This window comes from Salmo salar, chromosome 16 (genome assembly GCF_965601325.2).
Source record: "Salmo salar chromosome 16, fSalSal1, whole genome shotgun sequence".
Classification (NCBI taxonomy): domain Eukaryota; kingdom Metazoa; phylum Chordata; class Actinopteri; order Salmoniformes; family Salmonidae; genus Salmo; species Salmo salar.
Window position 1 is genome coordinate 80,007,195 of NC_138306.1, and position 25,938 is coordinate 80,033,132.

The window sequence follows — 25,938 nt, forward strand, 5'->3', positions numbered from 1 at the left end:
AGACCCCCCATAATTACATTCTGCAGGAAGTGGCAGAGTTGACTTGACAACCGTAAACACAGCAGAAAACAGATGAAAATATCCATGTCTCTGTTATTGGTAGGGTGTGTTAAGTGTGCATATAGGTCACCATTTTCAGTGCATTCCTTAAACATGTCATGATTATGTTCAGCAATGCAGAAAACAGCCATACTTTAGACAGGAAGCATTTCAACTGTGGCATTTAAACTCAACCCACCACTGCTTCACACATTGAAACTGCTGGTGGAAACAGTTCTCCTTTTCACCCTAGCTATAGGCTACATTTTTAGTTTTCAATGTTACAGTTCATTGGATATGGAAGGTGTACTAGCAAACGAATGCTTCCCTAAACAACTGTAGCCATCTAGCTAGCTACTGTGTTGTTTATCCTAGTGAGAAATGGGCTTAATTCTGACTGTATGAAACATAACGTTACTAGGATAGCTAGCTAGATAGTGGTTTGCTTTGCTAATAAGCTAAGAAAAAATGTTAACCTGCTAAATGAACACACCTAGTAAGCATGTCGTTGCACTGTACTCCAGTCCATGATGTATATAATGTGTAGCTTATATATAAAATGACAAATCAATTAACTTGAACTTGTCGGTCTTGACAAACTAAAAATACCACTTATTTCCTGGTTTAAAAGAACAGCTAAACCAGTGTGACAAGCACTAACATTAGTTACGTGAAGGTTGATGACAAGTTACTCAGGACTAGCGATAGATATCCAAATGATTACGTTAGCTAACTAAGTTCAGGATAGTCAGTGAAACATGACTGGAGCTAGCAAAACAATTGAGCTAGCTACGTTAGTTAGCTAACGTTTCCGCTTGAAATCTCAAGGGCCACTTTAGCTAGCTTGGGTAACGACGTTACCGACACGTTAAAGAAGCGACTGGACTGGTTAGGAATGTGTGACTATATTAACTAGCTAGTTTGGTCATAATGCAACCAAGTATTACATTTAGCTATTGAGCCATGTCCTTTACTAAGCCAGTCCAAATACAAGCCGACACCCCCCTCAATCACTGGACACCTTGGCTCTAGTCTTGAACACAGGCTAACGTTAGGTCGTTAACGGTAGCTAAGCTTGCTAGCTTACTAGCTAGCAATAGTACACTTGCTGGCTAAATGTAGCGAAAAAAATGACAACTAAAAATACAAACCTTGTTTATTTGCCTGAGCTATATGAAAAAGTGCAAAAAATAAAACACGAAGATATCCGAAACAAGACGTTTTTCCCCTCACTGGCAAGTGAAGGAAACTCGGTGTTCTTTCTGCTTGCGCCATTCTTCTGCTCTGACTGCATCACTATGATCGTGTGCTCCTAGCTATAAACATTGAGCGCAAGCAGTGACACGAGGAAACTTTGTGGACACTGTGAACAGTGCAGTTGGCACTTGGCAACAGCACAAGAGCAAGTACTTTGGTCTTTGCCCCTCGACCTTATCACACGTTTTAGTGTTTTTACATCCTTCATTTCTATTTTCTATTTCACTTGCAACAGTCATAAAAGTTATGTTCCATGTTCATACATAATATTTTTTATCAGCAGTTCCAGACTTCATAGATTTCACTTTTTTTAAATTATAGCAGTTAAATGTTTAACGTTTTGTTAAGACTAGACAGGCGCTATGTATAACGTGTCTTTTCTCTTAGCAGACACCATCTCTATCAGTTCACATGACAGACAGGAATTTTTAGACACAGGTCAGGCATTACTAATGCATTATGAATATCTGATTATCATCCTTACGCGTTGCTTTTCATTAAAATGATGGATGAAGATCAAGTGGAATAATACATTTCAACTCCAGAGGGCAGCAATGCTACATAATTTCCCAATCAAATTTCAATATCCCCAAATAAAGTTAGCGAGAATGGGGAAAAACACACTCACAATATATTTGTATGACCCAAATGACACCATAACCCAATGACGCCATCAAATCCAAGTTATAATGTATGACACACTTTAATACACTAAAGTAAATGTACCTCATATCATCTGTGACTCCTTCCCTGAGTTTATTTGAAGGGAGCAACAATCAGCATGCAGACATTCAATTTGTTTTGCTGATATATGGCCAATTGTTTTCCGTGCAAGGTCCATATGCCCTAGTGCTGGGTCCTAGGGGAGATAATACAGGCCCCCCAGGACACAAAGGTGTTCCTCTACCTTGACAACTGCACAGTTAGTAGGGCAGATCAGGGACCCAGTGGTGTGAATGGAGTGAAGCGAAAGATGGTTAAGCAATTAGAAATGCACATGGGTTTAGCAATTATTGTTGCGTTTACCCACAACACACTAAAATAAACAACTGCCTGGAGGCCAGTGGAGGTTGCTGAAGGGAGGACGGCTCATAACAATGGCTGGAATTGAGTGACTGGAATGGTATCAAACAGTGTTTAATATGAGCCGTCGTCCTCTCAGCAGCCTCCACTGCTGGAGACATACAGGATGGTGATGGGTTAGGCTTTACAGCACAGGGCAAGTAGATAACAGATTATGTAGATAACAGATCATGAATTTGATTGATCCTCAGTGATAAAAAGCAAAAATGTTTTGTTCATCATAATAATTTATATTATGCCACAAATGTTAAACTTTATGACCCGCCATCTGTATAAAATGTTAAAATAAATAAATAGGTGAGCCAACAATGAAGCATAATATCTAACAAATGGTTATTGTTTTACAGACACCCAGTACTGTAGTTCTCCAGGAGGACGGTTGGCCACCCCTGACCAACCTGTGGGTCTTTCCATTTTACTAAACCTGCAAAAGTGGATTGAGCCTATGAGATAATATGAAGAAACCCAAAGGAAAAGCCATGCCCTCTTCACTAATCCCAATTTACATACTCTCATGTTAACAGTCCTGTCTAGATCTGGCTGAGGATATGCACTAGATTTTATGTAGGCACTTTAATGTAAGATGTCCATGAGTGTCCTGAAAGGTGTCTGCCAAATCATATGTATGATTATTATTATTATTATATCTGGGGTATTATACAGAGACTTTACTATGAATGTCTTAGTTCCCTGATGTGTGTCCTTTGTCAGTCTTTGAATGTGTGGTTTGGTTAACACATTTGGGGTCTTATGTGCGTAGCCCATGTGTAGGGATGTTTATTAGGTACACCGCCCCATTCGCGAAAATGGTTGGCTTCTACAGACAGTGAGTCACGTGGCTTTGGCTAGCTATAAAAAGCAGGCAGACAGGCATCGAGGCATTCAGTTACTGTTCGATTGAAAGTTAGAATGGGAAAAACTAGTGACCTAAGCGACTTTGAGCGTGGTATGATCATCAGTGCCAGGCACGCCAGTTCCAGTATGTCAGAAACGGCCGGACTCCTGGGCTTTTAACACACGACAGTGTCTAGAATTTACCAAGAAGGGTGCGCGAAACAAAAAACATCCAGTCAGCGGCAGTCCTGTGGGGGAAAATAACTCGTTGATGAAAGGTCAAAGGAGAATGGCAAGAATCGTGCAAGCTAACAGGCGGGCCACAAACAGGCAAATAAAGGCGCAGTACAGGCATCTTAGAACGCATAACTCCTCGGTTCTTGTCACTCACCTGGTTCCACTCCTATCAGCTAAAAACAAAAAGAAGAAGCCCCAGTGGGCACACTATCAACAACACTGGACAATTGAGGACTGGAAAAGCATAGCCTGGTCCGACAAATCCCAGATCCTGTTGCGTCATGCTGATGGCAGAATCAGGATTTGGCGAAAAGCAGCATGAGTTCATCGCCCATCCTGCCTGGTGTCAACGTTACAGGCTGGTGGCAGTGGTGTAATGGTTTGGGGAATGTCTTCCTGGCACACGTTAGGTCCCATTGAGCAATGTTTCCATGCCCCAAAGAATTCAGGCTGTTCTGGAGGCAGAGGGGTCCAACCCGGTACTAGGTGGGTGTACCTAATAAACTGGAATATATGGAAATACTAGGAAATGCTCCAGGACAGCAGTGTATGATTTGTATTGGCCTGTTTATTCCAGCATAAAGAGATGTTTAATTGATCCCTCAGCACATTGACAATGACGCCTAGGATGGAGTGAATCATTGGTATCATGGTTAGACACACAATCTCACAAGATCAATGATTTCTCATGTGAGAGAAAAGGAAGTGGCTCCTCCATATTAGGATACATTTGGATATTTTGATAAACTGTATTGTGGGAGACCCTGAAGATCACCCTGAAAACTCTTCTTGATAACTTCTTCCCTGCTGACTGCAGTTGTCATTGCCTCTCTCGTGAATGTCCAAATACCATCAAAAGATTAGAGGCAATCTCCTTTGTAAGTACTAATCCCACAGTGACAGTGACTGCAGTCTGGCCACAAGGAGGCTTTTGGAGTACACAAGGTTCAAACGTAAAGACAAATAAAACACAAACAAAAAGACTTCAAGACAATTTCAGTCTATGGACTCTGAACCTCCATCTATGCCTCTAATATTACATCAGTGTAGATTTAGTCTACTATTTGAAGAGGGTGCCTGGTACAAATGCATGTCCCACAGTCACACAATCACTTTTCTGGCCCTTTATCTAACGTTGTATGGACAGTAAACACCTACATCTCACAACCAACAGGACAGGTCATGCAGTTTCTGGAATTGTTGTTGGACAGAATTAGCCTTTTATTAATGACTGTTAATTCAATGTCTATTTCTGAGCCCTTGATAAGTATTTATAGCTGTGGTAGTGGAGAAGCACTCTCTGAACAACTAATTAATTGCTTTACTCTCACGTTCATTCGGGTGCCTCTGCGGTTCCTTAAGTCCGTCATGACAAGCACTGACTTAACACTTGGACCAGGGAAACACATTAGTGGATCTAGGGACATGCTGGAGTCTTAAATCTAAGATTAGAACTTCTGTTCTACAGATGGAGGACGGAGGATTTCCCCTGTGTCTTCTCCTCTTTTCCCAGGTGGATGGGGCCTCTGTGGCCATGCAGTAGAGCAGCCTAGTGGGTGAGACATTCTGAACATCGGTGACATCTCACAGCAGCTCATGGCCCAGGCTGTGCTGAAGGAAAGAAGAGCCCCAACTGTGTCCTACCAAGCTAAGGGCAGAAAATGGCACTTGGCTCTTCCTGTATTTGTAAACTGTAGGTAAACTACCTGCCTGATACGACACAATACCAATCACCCAGTCCTAAATCGACCCCTACCCACAAGACACTTGTGTAGATATGAATGGAGTGGATAGGTGTCTGGAACATTATAATATTTTCACCTTGTCCTCTGATAGGCTAGGTGGAATTTACCCCATATTTCGACCACTTATCCAATCCGGTAGGGGACATTTCTTGTTATCTGTCATTATGCAGGTGAGGAGCAACACATAGCACATCTTTCAGTCCCAACGGAGGAGCATTGTTGCTAAGTGGGAGTCTAGGGACTCATTTTCAAGAAGGCAGGGAGAGGGGGTGAGTATGAGCTACGCTCTACATTTCTAATGGACTATGAGCTTTTTAGCCTCTTTAAGCCCCAGTTCATCTCATCCTTCTGACTCCTGCTCTATTATTCACTGGAGCCAAAGAATAAATCCGTCTTCCTTCTTAATATGCTCTCATGACCATGCACTTATGGCAAACTGGTCTAGAACCTTGTTTAGTCGAACCTGGTGGAAGAGCTGACATCTGGTCCAGGGCTGACTGACATTTAGGGCTCATTGCAAGGACTCTGTTGCACTACATCCCTTTGTTTCATATAACATCTAATGATAAATGATATGACTTCACCACCTGAACAAGTACTTTCTTACCTAACTGTAGGCTAATGACAAAAATTCCGACACTAAATTAATACTGCCCTTATGTGGTAGTCGTTAAACGTTGTAGAAACTTCACTTCGCAGCAAGCGGTGGCGCTCACAGATCCCTCCCTTCTCTCTCTTCTTCCCCCCAAGCAGTTTATGACTGTTCATGAAGGTGACGGAAGTTCGTTACGGTTTAAAGAAGGCTGCTTGGGTAATAAAGGACACAGGGGGAGCTGGTCTGGGTGCTGAAATATAATTCCAAGTCGTTGTGTCTACTAGTATATCATTTGAAAGTAATGTAAGGCCGTGTCTAGAGAGGAATTAATGATTTTAAAACGTTTGTGTAGCCTATGAAACGTAGGAGTAAAACATGGGATTATATCACATCGACAGTTCCTTTGACGAAGACATTTGCTTGAGGACTATCCTTCCCTAAACTATATTCAGGTACATTTAGACTAGAAATTTGCACAAATTGTGTGGTAGTCTAAAGAAACAACTGATTTATCCGTATTGTTGCAAATAATATAGGATTCATCAAATGTTATAGCTAGATAAAATGTTTTTTGTATAGCCTAAATTTAATCGGGAGCAACAATGAAGGATAGATCCAAGCAGCTTTGGCTACTTGGTAAGGCAATTTGTGAGGACGTTCTGATCAGATCACATTTAAGCAGACTACTGTGTTAAAAATAGGATGAACTAAATAACTAAATTAAATCACAATGAATTAACTCAAAGTTTGAAAAAGTCATGAAAAAAATTACAACTAGGATGTAGGCCTTATTCTAACCTTTTTGACAGATTTGTATTATTATCACCAGCTGCTGAAATAATTTATAATCAACCATAAAGACATGTTAACATAAATTATAGATACATTGGAAACATTGGAAACATCAAACATTCTGAAAGGGGAAAGGTCAATAAATTGGATTTAATTCAGTCTCCTTCGTAATTCTTAACAGTAGAGATGTAGCCTACCCGAAAGTGTTGTAAAATGTGTGGATTAATAAATTCATTCATTAATTATTCCTTGCATGCAGGTTGTAAAATGTTAGATTGAATGCGTGTGAATCCGTTATTTGACATTTTAAAAATAAGCACGAATTCATATTCCATTTCAAAAATGTTTTTCTTTCATTTCAAATAAAACATGTTGCGCAGAATAATACAATCATGCCTTACTACTGTATCAGTATTATTTTTCTAATCTCGTGTTTCATTTAATTGTTCAATTTGAGGTTCAGACAGGGCCTTTCAAAATATCATACACGGCATACTATGGGCAGGTCATGTCAATACACCGAACCATTTGCATGTAACGCTTTGGAAAGCAAAGCATTACTTCAGTGGGAGTCTATAATGCACTTGTGTGCATTGTGATTGTGGACCAACAAAAAAAAATCGTATTTTTTTTAGATCACATTTGAGTTTTTTGTTGTTGTTATTAAGCAAATGTCTTTGTCAGTACACGTCCAACGTAAAAATCGTGAAACAGTCTATATGAAGTGAGATTTTGTATGAATTCAAATTGTGAAAATAATTTGAGTCCATTCACAAAGACAGTATCCAAATAAAAACGGAATGACAAACACAAACAAAAATATACGAATATGTCATTAAATAATACAGCCATGGAGTGTACAAAACATTAGGAACACCTTCCTAATATTGAGTTGCACCCCCTTTTGCCCTCAGAACAGCCTCAATTAGTCGAGGCATGGACTCTACAAGGTGTCGAAAACGTTCCACAGGGATGCTGGCCCATGTTGACTCCAATGCCTCCCATAGTTGTGTCAAGTTGGCTGGATGTCCTTTGGGTGGTGGGCCATTATTGATACACACGGAAAAAAACAGCAGCGTTACAGTAGTTGACACAAACCTGTGCGCCTGGCACCTGCTACCATACCCCGTTCAAACGCACTTAAAACTTTTGTCTTGCCCATTCACCCTCTGAATGACACACATACACAGTAAATGTCTCAATTGTCTCAAGGCTTAAGAATCCTTCTTTAACCCGTCTCCTCCCCTTCATCTACACTGATTGAAGTGGATTTAACAAGTGACATCAATAAGGGATCATAGCTTTCACCTGGATTCACCTGTTCAGACTTTGTCATGAAAAGAGCAAGTGTTCCTAACGTTTTGTACGCTCAGTGTAGGTGTATATCTGTAGATAGATGTAATCTCTGAAACCTATTCAAAGATACAACTATTTGCCCTTCCAAGAGCTTATTTTAAACACTTGTTTCTTAGAAGACAGTGTAGGGAGTTGATCCTGTGTTACATTTAAGACTCAGCCATTCCTTATTCTAGAACAGCTTCTCAGACCATTGTTAAGTCTGTAAAAATCCCTTCTAAATCCACAGTGAGACATGTGGTTCACCATCCCTTAAAATCCCTATTCACGCTTCTCCCCTCTATGAGAGTGACAGAGTCATCCTAGACCTAGAGTTGTCCTAGAATAGATAGTTGAATCATAGTCATACACTTTATAAAGTTGTGATACATTACTATAAAATGTGGGGGTAAACAACTACTGATATGAACATTGTAGCGTCAATTTCTAGGCTTCAACATTGAAATGTCTCCGTTATAGTTGTAGGTATATTTAATACTTAAGAAACAATTGTTTTGACTTGTGAGACTGAACAATGTAAATAATCAAACCCTACATGTATCCTACTCTAATGTATCCTCACTATTCTGTTCTGTTCACAGCAGTCCACCAGCCTGATGCATTGGGGACCATAGAGTGAACCAAGATGCCTAAGATCAGCACGGAGCAGTCTTATCCCAGCCACGGCCACTGTTCGGTAAACACCCCCGACAACCTGGACCAGATTGAGAGTGGCAGCAGGTAAGAAATTTACAGGATTTTACCAGCTTGGGTTTAGTTTAGGATTTGAAAGCTTTTACTTTGAAGAGCCAACAACACACAGACTCCATTTTTGAATGCCAGTAAGCGTTCTGTGTGATCATGATTTATTTCAGTGTAGTGACACTCCAAACACAGGAAACACAAATGTTGACACGTCCCAAGCTAGTACAATTTCAGTGTATATTTTTAGCATGGTGGAGGCCTCACTCTCTTCCTGGTGTCCTCTCTACGCTGCAGCCATGAGGACCAACTGGACCCCTCCTTCACGGGGACAGGAGGCATGTCCAGGTCAGTGCAGATGTCTTTTTTCCATATCCTTATTTACATTTATGCCCATTTTGAGGACTACAATGGAAATAAGTCAATAGACTTTAATATGTTTTTTATCCTTCATAATTTATAATGTGTGTATAGTTGTTTCTCATTGTTTTATAATGCATGTATAGTTGTTTTCTCAATGTTTGAACATTGTTTGAACAACATTACAATGCATTTCTCTCAGGCTGTCTCGCTTCATGGTGTTGGTGAAGGGCTGGTCATCTCACAGTAGTCATCCCTCAGATGCCCTTCCTTTAGACTCAACCATGAAGTCACACACAGAGTTCAGAGAGGCCTGGAGGGCAGAGAGCATGTCCAACACCAGACTCTCTGACCAAGTCCGCAGGAGGAAGTGAGCCCCTGTGTGTGTGTGTGTGTGTGTGTGTGTGTGTGTGTGTGTGTGTGTGTGTGTGTGTGTGTGTGTGTGTGTGTGTGTGTGTGTGTGTGTGTGTGTGTGGGTGGGTGGGTGGGTGGGTGTGTGTGTGTGTGTGTGTGTGTGTGTGTGTGTGTTTGTGTTTTGCTCAATTTCTCTTTCTCTCATGTTGCAATTATTATGACTTAGAAATGAAATAGCTACTTAGATTTGAAGCTAACACGTGTATTTATATACTTGTTCAAGCAGTGGTCAATGGCCCCTTGCAGCATACAATATGAACAACTGCAACAACAAGGATGAGTAAGTGGACCAACTATAGCGTTCAGTTAGTATTCAGACCCCTTGACTTTTTCCACATTTTGTCACGTTAAAACTTTTTATTCTAAAATTAATGTTGTTTTTTTCCCCTCACCAATCAACACACAATACCCCATAATGACAAGGCAAAAACAGGTTTTTAGACATTTTTTCTGATTTATAACAAATAAAAAATAGAAATATCACATTTACATAAGTATTCAGAACCTTTCATTTACTATGTAGGTAGTAACTAATCTAATCAAATCAAATGTTATTGGTGACACACATATTTAGCAGATGTTATTGCAGGTGTAGCAAAATGCTTATAAATAAATAGCTGTATATGCTTTTGTTCCCCCCTCCCTGTCACTCTCCAAAGTATTTTGTGTTACATAATTGTGATCAGACACATATTTGTTTTTATAAATGTCATACTGGAGGACAAAACATGACAAATGACAAAGAAATATCAGGAGAAAGCCAAGAGACCTGTCACTACTCTCTTGACCCGACAGTAGCACGCTGCCCCCATCTGGTCTTGATAAATCATTGCACATAGTTTCATGCAATGGAAAATCGAATTGAAACCAAATAACACCCTCCATGAACATTACAATCCAATATCACCAAACAAATCTGTAAGAGTGACGTTAGTTCAGTTGATTAGCCTGATCCACCCTCCCGATTGCTGCGCTTTTGTTTCTTTTCACTTCGTATCAGTGGAGGCTGGTGGAAGCAGCTATAGGAGGACGGGCTCATTTTAATGGCTGGAAGGGGATAAATGGAACTGTATCAAACACATCAAACATATGGAAACCACATGTTTAACTCCATTCCATTTAATTCCATTCCAGTCATTACAATGAGCCCATCCACTCCTCCCACCAGCCTCATCTGCTTCATATAGAAAAACAGAATGTAAGCTTGCAAAATCAGGATGGTCGAACGAGGCTTGGTTGATTACACCCGCTATAGATAATCCTCTTATTTTCCCCTTGTATAATAGTGTTATGTGCTGTAGTTAGTACATGCTTCATTGAGATTGATAAAATTATGTGTGGAAAAATAATAATGTGTTCAGCAAAAAAGACGAGAAGAAGGATGAGAAGAAGCCGGATCCCCCGAAGCCACCTGATAAGAAACCGGATGAGAAGAAACCGGATCCCCCGTAAGTATATTCAGTTTCTATGGTTATATGGATGTCTTTATATGTATAAACAATAAAAAACGGATTATAAGTTAACAGGAAAAAGCTTTGTATTTTATGTTTATTTCAGTAAAGAAGTGTGGATCATTGACCCCGCCACAGATATGTACTACCAATGGCTGACAATAGTAGCTGTCCCAGCATTCTACAACTTAATGCTTCTGGTGCCAAGGTGTGTGCTGTTTTAGGATTCCAGTTTTATGGTTTCCCAAGATATTGTTGAGTAATTGTGAATGATCAATACTCTTGTGTTTCTGCTTGTCTCCCAGAGCTAGTTTCAATGATCTGCAGGCCAACTATGTAATGCTGTGGATGGTTCTCGACTACACTTCTGATGTCATCTATTACATTGACACGTTTGTGAGATCTAGGACAGGTAAAAACATTCTTGTTTAGGGTTGTTGAAATAATTTCTACATAACATAGCCTTGTTTAACAATTTAGTATTTGCGATAAAGCTTTGAAATGTCATCAACAGGTTTCCTGGAACAAGGATTGCTCGTGAAGGACCCAGTGAAACTAAAAGAACACTACCGAGCCCAGAAGCAATTTAAATATGACATCATATCGATGATACCTACCGATCTTGCCTTCATTCCATACGGTTACAACAATCCAGAGTTCAGATTCAACCGCCTCGGCAAGATGGCGCGCCTCTTTGAGTTCTTCGACCGAACGGAAACCAGGACTAACTACCCCAACATTTTCAGAATCGGAAACCTTGTGCTTTACATCCTGATCATCATCCACTGGAACGCTTGCGTCTTCTACGCCCTCTCCAAACTCCTGGGCTTCGGCTCAGACACCTGGGTGTACCCAAACATCACTGACCCCGAGATGGGCCAGCTGTCCAGGAAGTACGTCTACTGCCTCTACTGGTCCACCCTGACCCTGACCACCATTGGAGAGACCCCGCCCCCTGTCAGAGACATCGAGTACCTGTTTGTCGTCGCCGACTTCCTCACAGGCGTGCTGATTTTTGCCACCATTGTCGGTAACGTGGGTGCCATGATCTCCAACATGAATGCGGCACGCGCCGAGTTCCAGGCCAAGATCGACTCCATCAAGCAGTACATGGAGTTTCGTAAGGTCTCCAAGGTCCTGGAGGCCAGGGTGGTCAAGTGGTTTGACTACCTGTGGACGGAGAAGAAGACCTGCGACGAGAAGGAGGTTCTGAAGAACCTGCCGGACAAGCTGAAGGCTGAGATTGCCATCAACGTCCACATGGAGACGCTGAGGAAAGTGCGTATCTTCCAGGATTGTGAAGCCGGCCTGCTGATCGAGCTTGTGCTAAAGCTGCAGCCGCAGGTCTTCAGCCCCGGAGACTACATCTGTAAGAAGGGCGACATTGGCCGAGAGATGTACATCATCAAAGAAGGGAAGCTGGCTGTGGTGGCGGACGACGGGGTCACACAGTGGTGTGTGCTGAGCGATGGGGCGTACTTCGGAGATCTCAGTATCCTGGGCATCAAGGGCAGTAAGGCTGGCAACAGAAGAACAGCCAACATCAGGAGCGTGGGTTACTCTGACCTCTTCGCCCTGTCTAAAGATGACCTGATGGATGCACTCACTGAGTACCCTGACGCCAAGTACGCTCTGGAGGAGAAAGGCAAGGCCATCCTGATGAAAGACAACCTCATTGATGAGGAATTGGGAAACAGGGCCGACCCCAAAGAAATGGAGAACAAAGTCCTTACGATGGAGACCAACATGGAGGTCATGACGATCAAGTTCACCAGAATGATTGCCGAGTGGGCAACATACCAGGCCAAGGTCAAGCAGCGCATCAGCAACATGGAGGCCAGGGTCAAACCCCTTAGGCAGGGGGATGGATGAGGTGATGAAGGACAAATAATCACATGCAGAATATCTACTCTACATATTTGACAGACACGGACATTAAATGTAAATCTATAGCCCATACTCACAATTTAAATCTGGTTAAATCTAAATAGCTTTCCATCCAAGTGGATTATAACCATAAACTGTATTGTTGACTAGTCAAAAGCAGTGAAGGCTGGTGGGAGGAGCTATAGGAGGACAGGCTCATTGTAATGGTTGCAATGGAATAAATAGAACGCAGTCAAACATGTGGTTTCCATATGTTTGATACCGTTACATTTTTTGCATTCTAGCCATTACAATGAGCCAGTCCTCCTATAGCTCCTTCCACCAGCCTCCACTGGTCAAAAGTATACCTAGATTCAAACAGCCAAAAACTCAGCCAAAAAAGAAACGTCCTCTCACTGTCAACTGTGTTTATTTAAGGCAAACTTAACATGTGTAAATATTTGTATGAACATAACAAGATTCAACAACTGAGACATAAACTGAACAAGTTCCACAGACGTGGCTAACAGAAATGGAATAATGTGTCCCTGAACAAAGGGGGTGTCAGAATCAAAAGTAACAGTCAGTATCTGGTGTGGCCACCAGCTGCATTATGTACCGCAGTGCATCTCCTCCTCATGGACTGCACCAGATTTGCCAGTTCTTGCTGTGAGATGTTACCCCACTCTTCCACCAAGGCACCTGCAAGTTCCTGGACATTTCTGGGGGGAATGGCCCTAGCCCGTACCCTCCGATCCAACATGTCCTAGATGTGCTCCATGGGATTGAGATCCGGGCTCTTCGCTGGCCATGGTAGAACACTGACATTCCTGTCTTGCAGGAAATCACGCACAGAACGAGCAGTATGGCTGGTGGCATTGTCATGCTGGAGGGTCATGTCAGGATGAGCCTGCAGGAAGGGTACCACATGAGGGAGGAGGATGTCTTCCCTGTAACGCACAGCATTGAGATTGCCTGCAATGACAACAAGCTCAGTCCGATGATGCTGTGACACACCGCCCCAGACCATGACGGACCCTCCACCTCCAAATCGATCCCGCTCCAGAGTACAGGCCTCGGTGTAACGCTCATTCCTTTGACGATAAACGCGAATCCGACCATCACCCCATGTGAGACAAAACCGCGACCCGTCAGTGAAGAGCGTTTTTTCCAGTCCGGTCTGGTCCAGTGACGGTGGGTTTGTGCACATAGGCGACGTTGTTGCCGGTGATGTCTGGTGAGGACCTGCCTTACAACAGGCCTACAAGCCCTCAGTCCAGCCTCTCTCAGCCCATTGCGGACAGTCTGAGCACTGATGCAGGGATTGTGCGTTCCTGGTGTAACTCGGGCAGTTGCTGTTGCCATCCTGTACCTGTCCCACAGGTGTGATGTTCGGATGTACCGATCCTGTGCAGGTGTTGTTACACGTGGTCTGCCACTACGAGGACAATCAGCTATCCGTCCTGCCTCCCTGTAGCGCTGTCTAAGGCGTCTCACAGTACGGACATTGCAATTTATTGCCCTGGCGACATCTGCAGTCCTCATGCCTCCTTGCAGCATGCCTAAGGCACATTCACGCAGATGAGCAAGAACCCTGGGCATCTTTCTTTTGGTGTTTTTCAGAGTCAGTAGAAAGGCCTCTTTAGTACCCTAAGTTTTCATAACTGTGACCATAATTGCCTACCGTCTGTAAGCTGTTAGTGTCTTAATGACCGTTCCACAGGTGCATGTTCATTAATTGTTTATGGTTCATTGGACAAGCATGGGAAACAGTGTTTAAACCCTTTACAATGAAGATCTGTGAAGTTTTGGATTTTTACAAATTATCTTTGAAAGACAGGGTCCTGAAAAAGGGATGTTTCTTTTTTTGCTGAGTTTAGTTATTTGTCCTGCTTGTTTGATAGGTTTAAAGTGATACCAAAATGTTTATATATTGTAATAAATACAGATTATCCAAAATTGGTCTGTATTTGAATCCAAAAGATACTGGTAGTTGAATTTTGCTGCTGGTGTGCTTTTGAAATGTCTAGGTCAGTTGCAATGGACATTATCAGAAAATAATTGGATGTTTTTGGCTTACTATCATTTCCAAGTCATTTTCACTTAAACTCAGATTGTATTGTACTTGTTAAAAATAAAAAGCTTAAACTGTAAAATCAAATGCAAACATATTTATTTGAACTTTCAGTAATATGTTCTCTTTTCAGAGGTTGAACAACTTGGCTCTTTTAAGCCAATCGACTGAATGTATGGTCTTGATTAACTTCACTGGGGTACGAGACAGTAAAAAAGTGGGAAAGTATTTCAGAATCATAAATGACACATTCAATTCCTCAAAAGTCTTACAAATCCATCTTTTCGCATGTTTAAATTAACTTCAAGTACAAGTTGGAAAAAAGCAGTCACTTTTATTTAGCATGTTTTCATAACACTTGATTTTAAGCCTTCTTATCAATTACAGTTTAAAAAAAAAGGTAACAGTTAATTCAAACCAACCTATAAACTGACTGCTTCCATTCCAAGACCAGGGTGAACGTTTTCCATTCTCTGGGCCCTGGAGTCCTTTTCAATGTACAGGCGAGCAGCAACTTCAGCAGTACAAAACAGAGATACAAATAAATGAGGTACAGCAGAAACCCAAAGAAGCGATGGAGGGGAAGGCTCAGGCCACAATATCTGAAATGTATTTGTTGGGGCAGGTTCTTCACAAGCAGCCCTGAGCACCGTTGTTAAGTGGCATTACTGCGAGCTGGCTGACTGCTTATGCCCCAACAGACTGAAAGACGGCATCAGGATTCATTGACATTCCTAAGCAGTGATTACATCCCTATGGAATTGTCCAGAAACTTAAAGACAAAGAAACAAATCAACTGTTTACTGTGCCAGTGCTGAGGGAATTTTCAGAGCTAGCATTTTCCAAATAAAAAATTAACAATTTTAAAAAAGGGCTGTCGTAAGTTATTTTCTACCCGGAGACAAATCTTCTAGATCGCTGAAGAGGATCACTGGAGAGCAAAGATTTGTCACTGACACTTGGCAAATGTCTGTAGACATTTCATTTAGTACAAAATGCCTTGATTCTAAAAGGAAGATGCCCTAGCTAAACCTGGGACATATTTGGGGTTGGTCTTCTAGAAGTGTAGACAACCAGAATAAATGCTATTCTGATTATATAAATGTACTGAGGATTACAATATAATACTGGTTAGACAAGGGCAACACAGGAAGACTTTAGAAAAAAAATATTTGAGAACAATCATGTACTTGTGGCCAAAAGAAATGAACATTCTGAAAATGTCTAAGTGCACTTACAACAGCTCCGACAAAGTTTCAGTCTACTCTCAGTGCTCCAATGGTGAAAATAATGGTATGTGTCCCAAATGGCACCCTAATGGGCCCTAGTCAACAGTAGAACACTAGATAGGGAATAGGATGTCATTTAGGACAGATGCTCAAGGTAAACATTTTCTGAAGATGCTGTCTGAATGAAATTACTTCCCAAGTTCCAAACACTTCCATAAAAAAACGGAGTCTGGTTCGATTGGCTAAATAATATGGAAGGTGTGGGGGGGGGGGGGCAGGACATCATATACACTCCAAGAGCTCACGGTTTCCCTCGACACATCAGCATCTGACTACAGCGATGCTACCGAACGATCGCAAAGTAACAGATTGCAATGAGGACTGCGATGCATGAATGAATGCAGCCTTTTCTGTCTCACAAATGGTAAAAGGTTTCTACATTGTCATTGTCACAATCCAGATTATTAAATAATCCCAGCCCTCCCCTTTCCCAACAAAAAAAGGTGTTAATCCAGTCAAGCATCAAAATAACCGATTTCAACCTTAAAATAAATAGTAAGGGGGAAAACAATCCTCTGTACATAATCAAATAAGATAAAGGATGCGTTCAGAACACATTCACACAACGTGGGAAAGGAAACGTACGTTTGATCACATGAAGTTCAATGAAGCTGCTCCAAGAGATCGGGAAGCTGGCACGGACAAATTCGACTACTAGAGCGCTCTACCTTTATATGAACCATTGTGTTGATTTTCGGCTTTTCTCATCTCGAATCTTAAACGATTTTGTGGGTTGGTCATCTTTCGTTTATTTTTTCTGATATGGGGGAAGGAGGGAGATTGTGAAAAGGAGTCCTTTTTCAGTGTGGCAGTCATGGCCTCAGAGCATGCCAAACCCTTTGGCATAGAGGATGGCTTTGAGCAGTCTCTCTCTCAGCTTCTCCTTGGTGTCGTACTCTGGGAGCAGCAGCACGTTGAAGCAGGTGTGAGATGTGGGTAACCTGCAGAAAGGGGCAGAGGAGAAAGAAGGGGTCAAAGGCCATTCCAATTGTTAAGGTCAACAGGCCATTCATTTGGAATGGGATTACCTTGAAGTTCCACTGTAATCTGAAGCCAATTCATCAATTTCCCCAAAAAGCCAAATGCATACAAAGTACATGGTTATTTATATTTATTTATATATACATAATTAAACACATTTGCTAGCTGCATGTTTCCAAAGTGATGCGAGTGAGCTCTGTGGGCTGCAGAAGGAAGACATCCTCACCTGTCTGTGTCGGGGCCGTTCTTGGCGATGATCATCTTGAGCTTTCCCAGGCCTCCGACAGGGGCTCTGTCTGTGCCCGTGGTGAACTGCAGGAACAGCCTCTTCTGCTCCTCAGCAAACGAGTGTAACGTCTCCCAGAACTCCCTGGTGGGTCAAGTACAGACGAGGCTTTATATTAGTGTCATATTCAGGGTTTTGGGTCACTGTCCCTGATGTCAGCAGCAGATCAAACCGCTGAATTTCAACATTTTTGGACTTTCTGCAGTCAAGTCCCTTTTGAAGTAATGGTCCATCACCTCCACACACACACACACACTAAAATAAAGCAATCCCTTACTTAATGATGCGTGAATCTCTGCTGTAGCCACCATCATATTCTGTCGTTTCTTCAAGTGCTTGAAAGTCTAGGTTCTGTGTGTGATAGACACATTATGGAGAGTTAAAATCATATTTAAAAACCACCAAAAAATTATAAATACAAAACCACTAAATTCTCTTTTCAACAGCTTACCCTGCTTCCACAGATGAGCAGCTCGATTTCCTCCGGCCGGAATAAATATTTCAGCGGGGACTCGTTGGTGACCATGTGAAAACCTCTTCTGAAGGCTTTGAACTGCTTCTCAACGCTCTTATTCAGCATGTACTCTGCATACTGAGCTACAAACTCCTGTCGACCACAAGATGAAACAACGGCATGATTCTCTGGACGGAACGCTACCTCATACTCTATTCAACCCCACTGGTCAAATAAGCTACATCTAAAATAGAAAAACCCTAATAATTAAAATGTCTAAAAGCATGATTTTGAGTGAAATCATTTTCTCCACAAATTCTTGAAACTCACTTTTCTGTTCTCGTTGGTGACTGGAATTTGATCACCATTTTCCCTTAAGTCGTACATGAGGGGGTTTCCGAACAGGTCCGTCTGGGATATCTGGAAGGTGATCATCATGTCCTCCTCCACACTACCCTCGTACTCTAACAGCTCCTTCAGACTCTGGTACAGAACCTGCACACAGAACAGGACACAGGGGAGAGCAGACAGAAACACGTTATCAATAACACCTTCGTACATACCACCATTTCAATGGTATTTATCTGTTAAAGTCTATATTGCCCTGAAAGAAACTAAGTAAAAAGAAATGTAACACCATAGGAGTCTACAGCCATGTCGCAGCACATTGGTTTAAATACCACTCTGGAGATGAATATCATTAAGCTAATTTTATTAATAAACAGGACATCAAATACTAACCGGATTGGAGTCTGCGAGGTCCCGGAAGGTTCCTTTCTTGCCCATGAGCTTTCTGTAGACCACCATGGGGAAGTGAACGTCCAGGATGCAATTGTTGTAGATGGCCAGGCCAAGGACGATGCCGATCAGCGTGAACTGACCCTCGTTCTCAAACGACGACGGGTTGAACCAGAACATCTTGGTGCGCTCGTCGTACGCAAACATTCCTGAGGAGAAGGAAGCTGTGTTAAGGACAAGGATCAACCTTCACAATATACAACACAAACCAACCACATCCACTGCAGTAACGACGAGGACCTTTATAAAACACAACAGCAACACAAATCAACCACATCCAATCCCAGTCTCACAGTGACGGTTCAGCAACGTATCGACCGACTGACGACTTTGTTTCTCACCAATATCTGGGTTGAAGATCTCCTCCACGACGAGCTGAAAGAACTCTTTGGAAACCCCTCCTTCATCTACACCTTGCTCTCCTTCAAACTCCACATACAACTGCTTCTTCAAGTCTGCAGGATTCTCCATGGCGATCATCTCAAGCTAACAGGAAGAACAGAATGATCTAAGACTAGTGTGAGGAATATAGTGGACACTCTCTCCAGTCAGTACAAACACCACTCCAATGCTTTTAAATCCTTGAGGGATAGTAGACAAAACAAGTGCACACATCGGGGTGGGAGAAACTAAACAGGGCCTTGGACTTACCCTGACGAGGGCATCATCGATGATGTGGTCTCGGCGTACTTTAAGCCTCAGGTAGGGGTTGAGCTGCTGTCCCTGCACCAGGCTGTAGAGTACTGTGATGCGGCGCTCGCTGTACATGCGGATGCGGTTGTCGTAGTACAGGCCCAGGTTCTTGGTCACGGCGTTGAGGATGAACGGACACGTCATGAAGGAGAACTTGTTCTCCGTCTCCACTTTAAAGAACGTGTAGTCCTTGTCCATCTCTAGGACTTCATTCAGGGGCTCGTTGACAAACTCCTGGAAGGGGATGAGGGGCCGCCGGCTGTCGGACGTCCGGATGGTAAGCTCAGTCTCCAGGGGGTCCACCCGGGGGCCCTTCTTGTTTCTCCTCTCCTCGCCCAGCAGCTCCTGCAGCGTCAACTCGCTGGACTCAGGGATGGGCTCCTCGTCCTCCTCTTCGTTGTGCTCCGTGTCCACCTCCCCTCCCATGACATTTGCATAGTAGACGATCTTCAAGCACTTGGTGGCTGCCACCACTGCATCGTCGTCGTTCACCAGGTTGCGGCTGTTGAACTCATTGCTGACAACCTTAGTAATTAAAATAACAATACATTTAATTTGTATAGTGCCTTTCATTACAGAGGAATTGCATAGCTCTATGTAGGCCGAAAAAAGAAAAGACAAAATGCCAGGAGAATCTAGCTACCTTGTATGTGATGAGCTGCTGGAAGGTCTCCATTATGCGGTGGATCTGTTCAGCACTGTAGTGAGACCACAGGCGGGCCAGCTTGGCCAGCGCGGGTAGGGGCAGCTTGCTCATGGCCCTGCAGAACTGGGGCAGGGCGATCTCCAGGTAGTCTGGGCTGTGGAGGTTACTGTTCTCCATCACCACCACAAACAAGTTCAGGTAGTTGGGGTCCCGGGAGTAGACGTTGTGGTACGTCAGGTCACATTCCACGTTGGGCGACAGGTAGACCAGTGCGTTGAGGAAGGCAGCTTCGATCTTATCGTTGGACAGCAGTCTCTGGTAGACCCTCCTGACCGCGTCGATGTCCACAGACACCTCGTCAGGACCCAGCTTCCCCACATCATTGTCCCCTGATGCAGCGCCGTCTAACCGGGATGAGGAACCGGGCGAGTCCTCCTCCATAGCAGCAGCGGAGCAGGCGGCCGCTTCCTCCTCGTCCTCGTCTTTGTCCTCGTCCTTGCTCTGGAGGGACTTAAGCTCCTCCTTGGTGGGTGGTTTGGACCGGCGGAAGCTCTGCACCAGGCCCTCTGCGCTGGAGAACACCCGTCCTATGACCCGGATCAGAGGGGAGTAGTCCTCCTTCTCTCCACAGATGTGTAGGATCTCATACACTTTCTCCTCTGTTAGGTAATTCACATCTGGAAACACATCAATGTAATACAGTTAATTAACGCAACACGTAATATTCAGTTACGGCTAAAAAGTTAACCGTTTCAGTTAAGTGTTCAGTCAAGATCGACGGTCTGTTTCTGAAATTCTGCACTACAATTGAAACACTCCAAAAAGTATTGATGCACGAATGAGTCACTTATGCCAACACACCTTTGAAGTCGTCCCTTACACAATGGTTCATTGTGGTGCCTTTCTTGGAGGGGTGTGGGTCGCACAGTTTGGCATTGATCTTGTACAGCTCCAGGGCCTTGACGGCAGCTGCATTGTTGTCCAAGCGGTGGGAGCCCCGGGACGAGGAGCACCACGCGTTCGAGCAGGAGTCATTTCCACAGCCCTCCGTTAACTGGTGGTAGTAGCGCTCTATTAGATGCTTGGCGGCTGCTCGCTTCCTGAATTGGAGGCCGTTCAGATTGGAAGCATGGAGAGTTATGAAACTCATGGCTGCGAGTCTCAATCAAAACAGCACTGAAATCAGTCATATCAACATCCAAAGTAGTAAACATATAAAAAAATTACAAAATTAAACACAAAGGGAACATAATGTCATATATTAATATCAATGTGTTCTACATTGGAAATGAGATAAGCCCCTAAACATTTAAGAATGAAGACGTTCATTTTCATTGGGAATTTGTGGACTGTGAGCATACACTGTGAGCCTGCTGCAGTCAGCAGACATAGCAGGAGGGATGGTGTGTGGAAGCCAAAGAACAACATTAATAATATGAAGGTCCTTGGATGGTGACAATGACAGAATGACTGTGGACATTCATTGGATAGTGAAAGGAGGGAGATATTAAATATTAGTATTCCATAGATAAAGGACATTCCATACTGAAGTGCGTGACTAAATTAACTTACTGTACTGTAGCTAGCTGCTGTATGTTAATCACAGAATGACATGCCTGTTAAAATAAACTTACATTCGGCTTGCTTCAGTGTTTTCTATGTCAGACTCCTCTTGTATTCTAAACAAACAAACACATCAATAGCGTAGGTCAGGAATATGTAGCTAAATCTGTTGACAGCCTAGCCTACCTACTACAGCTGAAAAATTAACTAACTTGTCTAGCGAGTAAAACGAATTTTACTACTGTAGCGTTAGCTAGCTAGTTAAGATAGCCACAACAACTAACATTAACATTAAGTGATCGCTAGTTAATCTTAGGTTAATGTTAAAACATGTCTTACTGTTGATGAAATGGCTATAGGAACAGCGAATGTAAATCCAGCAAAAGACCGATACAAGTAACTAACGTTGGCTAGTTAGCTAACGCAGACAGAGTTATGACAGTGCAGCTTGCTTGCTAACTAGTTAGCAGGCAAAGTCGTTCAGGTGATAGACAGCTGATAATACAATAGTGAGTTAACTAGCTAATGTTTTAGGTAACAGTTACAATTCAGCAATACATCGTCGTAACTGTACGTTAACTCAGAACAGCAAACTAACTAGCTACCTAACAGTTATGTTAATAACTAGCTAAGTAGCATTGCTAGCTAGCTGTTGCTAAATTCACTTTTCAGGCCTAGTCTAGCTAGATGGCTACGTTAGCTAGCTACCTACATACCTGGAAATCTGCTGGAATGTTGCACTTTTACGTCATTTTACATTTCAGTTACATAGCTAGTTAGCCGTGAAACCACAAGTTGGGAAACATTTCATTGCTACGATACAAAAACATACATCCTTCCCCAAACCACGACACTCTATTTATCTCCATGCCGACCTGTCGTATCCTCCTGCAGGGGATGTCTCGGCCTGTGGTAGCTCACAGTCCCTCTCGTCGGAATTCATACGAGATGTTCTCCCGCAGTTGCTCGTGATCCTGTGTAACTGTATGAATGAACACTTTCTCCACAGGTTGGATAAATTTTCAACAAAACGTTATGTTACTGCTAAAGGCTCTTGACGGTGATGGGCGATTGTATTGAATAAGGAACTTCATTTAAGGCCTATTTCATGCTCAAGTCTCTGTTTGGTGTTTACAGCCATCTTGACTTCAACAACCCGACCAGGGACACGTCCCAGAATGCAATGTTGCGGTTGGAATGTTATGTTCAAAAGCCTTTTCCCTCACTTTTGAGCTCAGTTTGTCATTGAGCAACTGCAAAAAACTGTGAATCCTTTGTATGCCTGTTACAAACGCCTCCAAAATAATTGCTATCCCTATTAAAGTTGTGGCTATCAAGTTTTCCTTGAGTCAGGCAAACCGGGTTCCGCTACTGTTCACTACACCGGTGTCAGAAGTGGGATACATGTACTAACGTTTTAATTATTAAACGTCTAGGCTTTGGGGACCCCTTTAGGTATATAATATTTTTGTTTAATTATTTGATAAAATATTGAATTTGGCCTTTAGTACTATAGCCTATAGAAACGCATTGAATAACACATTCATAAATGGCAACAACAAAAAAAGACAGCAAAAAACATTATCACAAGAAATAAGGATTTGAAGTGTCTGTCCTATATCTAAGCGAGACAAGAAAGCTCAGGAAATATAGATATGTTTTTTACACACATACAGTATTTAACCCCTTATTTTTGTTACTTATATTTACGCATAGACTCTAGCATTTAACCAGTGATGTTGAGACTTGTGCCCTTCCACAGATCCTGTTTCTTCTATATTATTTCCATTTTATTGTTACATTGATACAGCCAGGCTAATTCCATACATTAACACTGTAAATTATCTGTACTTCATCAAGTAGGCCTAAATTACATGCAATTAAAGATGTAATCCATAACATTTTTTCTGTAAGGGAATTGATAATCACTTTTACAGAAATCATACTAAATATTATCACGTGTTAATGGTTGGGCCAAAAGTGGATCGTCTTCATTTCTGGAATGTGGTCTTGCAGAGTCACGTGGATCTTGAAAGGATTAGGAAACATAAAACACAAGATGTTAGTGCTGATTTGACCTGTGATGATTACTGTAATTACAATGACAATATTAATGAATGCTTTAAACCTACTGGAACCTACTTTTGTCTGAGTTGAGCTCCATCACAGAAGGGCAGTTGCAGCATTGTAAGCACTGGAAATAAAATAATTATTTGAAAGTGACCTGCCTGCTTCAGAGATAGGCTGCAGTTCTGAATTTTCTTTAAATAGTTACATTATGGCAGATGTCTCCCCAACACTAGACAGGAAGATATTTAATAAACACTGAACAAAAATATAAACGCAACATGTAAAGTGTTGGTTCAATGTTTCATGAGCTGAAATAAAAGATCCTGGAAATGTTCCATACGCACAAAAGGCTTATTTCTCTCAGATTTTGTGCACAAATTTGTTTACATATCTGTTAGTGAGCATTTCTCCTTTGCCAAGATAATTCATCCACCTGACAGGTGTGGCATATCAAGAAGCTTATGAAACAGCATGATCATTACACAGATGCACCTTGTGCGGGGGACAATAAAACACCACTTTAAAATGTACAGATTTGTCACATAACACAATGCCATGTCTCAAGTTTTGAGGGTGTGTAATTGGCATGCTGACTGCAGAAATGTCCACCAGAGCTGTTGCCAAATAATTGAATGTTAATTTCTCTACCAAAAGCCACCTCAAACATCATTTTAGAGAATTTGGCAGTACGTCCAACCGGCCTCACAACCGCAGACTACGTGTAACCACGCAAGCCCAGGACCTCCACATCCGGCTTCTTCACCTGCAGGATCGTCTGAAACCAGCCACCCAGACAGCTGATGAAACTGTGGGTTTGCACAACCAAAGAATTTCTGCACAAACTGTCAGAAACCGTCTCAGGGAAGCTCATCTGCGTGCTCGTCGTCCTCACCAGGGTCTTGGCCTTACTGCAGTTCAGCGTCATAACCGACTTCAGTGGGCAAATGCTCACCTTCGATGGCCACTCTGTTCACAGTGTGAGTGCCCCATGGTGGCGGTGGGGTTATGGTATGGGCAGGCATAAGCTACGGACAACGAACACAATTGCATTTTATCGATGGCAATCTTAATGCACAAATATACCGTGACGAGATCCTGAGGCCCATTTTGTGCCATTCATCCGCCGCATTCACCTCATGTTTCAGCATAATGCACTGCCCCATGTCACAAGGATCTGTACACAATTCCTGGAAGCTGAAAATATCCCAGTTCTTCCATGGCCTGCATACTCACCAGACATGTCACCAATTGAGCATGTTTGGGATGCTCTGGCTCGACGTGTACAACAGTGTGTTCCAGTTCCCGTGAATATCCAGCAAATTCGCACAGAGGAGTGGGACAATATTCCACAGGCCACAATCACCAGCCTGATCAACTCTATGTGAAGGAGATGTGTCACGCTACATGAGGGAAATGGTGGCTACACCAGAGACTGACTGGTTTTCTGATCCAAGCCCCTACCTTTTTTAAGGTATCTTTGACCATTCATGTAAAATCCATAGATTAGGACTTACTGAATTTATTTCAATTGACTGATTTACTTATATAAATTGTAACTCAGTAAAATCTTTGAAATTGTTGCATTGTTTATATTTTTGTTCAGTATAGTAGTTGATGAAGTATAGTTACTTTTATAATTTGCAATGATTTGACATACCTTGAAAATGTTTAGAAACCAAGCTACTCTGCAACAATTTCTAACCTGTAAAAAAAGGAGAGGAACAATGAGTACATCAAATACAGAGATACTGTATTCAAAATTATGATTAATTGACATCATACCATGTCAAGCTTCTGCCTAATCTGTTTGACTGCTGCATCATTTTGAGGAGACTGCAGTAGTCCCTGGCTCTCATGGAACAGACAGTCCACTGTGAGTATTACATCACTTCTGGTCACTAGTCTGCTGCTGTCAGGTACAGTGTAGTCTGGGTTGGAGGTGTGATGCAGCACTACCAGAACGACATCTTTACCAGCTGTCAAGAGTATATGTAAAAATAAACCAATAAGCCTCTCAAATAAACTATTTAGTCATGTAATTTATAACATTGGCACAATGAGTAAATCTGGTGTGGAAAGAGAATATCTGGTATAGAAGGAAATAACATTGCTTGGGAAGTCATATTTGGGATGAGTTACTGTACTTGGAATCTGTTGCAGTGCTGCTTCAATATCAGTCCCGACGCGGGAGACGATGGGACAGAAAGCCATGATGACATCACTCTCCACTGGCGACTTCACTTCCGTAAAGCATCTTGTGGTGTTGTTGAATTGTCTCATAAACTGAATATGAGAATCCAAAGTATTGCCAGTCTCAACTGTGAAGTACTTCATCTTGTGTGCCACTGATTTTAAGGTCAGAAAGGTCATTGAT

At 42.4% G+C, this 25,938-nt stretch overlaps 3 protein-coding genes across 10 annotated transcripts in view; 1 reads left to right on the forward strand and 2 right to left on the reverse strand.

Annotated features, from left to right (window-relative positions):
* LOC106575711 (transmembrane protein 131) overlaps positions 1 to 1,397 on the reverse strand; it is a 36,130-nt gene extending 34,733 nt beyond the window's left edge. For both annotated transcript variants that reach the window (XM_045698007.2, XM_045698006.2), the window contains exon 1: positions 1,191 to 1,397. In XM_045698007.2, coding sequence (XP_045553963.2) covers positions 1,191 to 1,314 — 124 coding nt within the window. In that variant the 5' untranslated portion in view covers positions 1,315 to 1,397. The remainder of the gene's footprint in view (positions 1 to 1,190) is intronic.
* Positions 1,398 to 5,969: 4,572 nt separating this feature from the next.
* Positions 5,970 to 14,860, forward strand: LOC106574741 (cyclic nucleotide-gated channel cone photoreceptor subunit alpha). 2 transcript variants are annotated; one of them, XM_045698008.2, is made up of 9 exons: positions 5,970 to 6,242; positions 8,520 to 8,658; positions 8,917 to 8,967; positions 9,182 to 9,349; positions 9,617 to 9,673; positions 10,755 to 10,841; positions 10,951 to 11,052; positions 11,150 to 11,256; positions 11,359 to 14,860. In XM_045698008.2, the coding sequence occupies exons 2-9, from the start codon at positions 8,564 to 8,566 to the stop codon at positions 12,714 to 12,716; spliced, it is 2,025 nt and encodes a 674-aa protein (XP_045553964.1). In that variant the 5' UTR covers positions 5,970 to 6,242; positions 8,520 to 8,563; the 3' UTR covers positions 12,717 to 14,860. The 2 variants fall into 2 exon arrangements, with proteins under 2 accessions (XP_045553964.1, XP_045553966.1); XM_045698010.2 differs by having other exon boundaries at positions 9,620 to 9,673.
* Positions 14,861 to 15,098: 238 nt separating this feature from the next.
* Positions 15,099 to 22,867, reverse strand: LOC106574742 (ubiquitin-protein ligase E3A). 6 transcript variants are annotated; one of them, XM_045698011.2, is made up of 12 exons: positions 22,370 to 22,867; positions 21,566 to 21,610; positions 20,793 to 21,107; positions 19,929 to 20,608; positions 19,244 to 19,810; positions 18,934 to 19,078; positions 18,536 to 18,741; positions 18,125 to 18,289; positions 17,792 to 17,947; positions 17,618 to 17,691; positions 17,281 to 17,424; positions 15,099 to 17,014 (listed from the first exon to the last, which is right to left on the reverse strand). In XM_045698011.2, exons 3-12 carry the CDS (start codon positions 21,079 to 21,081, stop codon positions 16,894 to 16,896), a joined length of 2,547 nt encoding a protein of 848 aa, XP_045553967.1. In that variant the 5' UTR covers positions 21,082 to 21,107; positions 21,566 to 21,610; positions 22,370 to 22,867; the 3' UTR covers positions 15,099 to 16,893. The 6 variants fall into 6 exon arrangements, with proteins under 6 accessions (XP_045553967.1, XP_082819145.1, XP_082819144.1 ...); XM_082963019.1 differs by having other exon boundaries at positions 22,327 to 22,867; XM_082963018.1 differs by having other exon boundaries at positions 22,211 to 22,867.
* Positions 22,868 to 25,938: the final 3,071 nt, after the last annotated feature.

What these genes read in the sequence shown, in the direction of transcription:
- LOC106574741 (XM_045698008.2), top strand. Translation starts at nt 8,564, where the DNA reads ATGCCTAAGATCAGCACGGAGCAGTCTTATCCCAGCCACGGCCACTGT. An exon ending in AACTGCAACAACAAGGATGA is followed by an intron (nt 9,674 to 10,754) that starts GTAAGTGGACCA and finishes TAATGTGTTCAG; the next exon opens with CAAAAAAGACGAGAAGAAGG. An exon ending in TTAATGCTTCTGGTGCCAAG is followed by an intron (nt 11,053 to 11,149) that starts GTGTGTGCTGTT and finishes CTTGTCTCCCAG; the next exon opens with AGCTAGTTTCAATGATCTGC.
- LOC106574742 (XM_014150768.3), bottom strand. Translation starts at nt 22,437, where the DNA reads ATGAATTCCGACGAGAGGGACTGTGAGCTACCACAGGCCGAGACATCC. An exon ending in CCTGCAGGAGGATACGACAG is followed by an intron (nt 21,611 to 22,369) that starts GTCGGCATGGAG and finishes TTGTTTGTTTAG; the next exon opens with AATACAAGAGGAGTCTGACA. An exon ending in AGCAGCTCATCACATACAAG is followed by an intron (nt 19,811 to 19,928) that starts GTAGCTAGATTC and finishes TTAATTACTAAG; the next exon opens with GTTGTCAGCAATGAGTTCAA.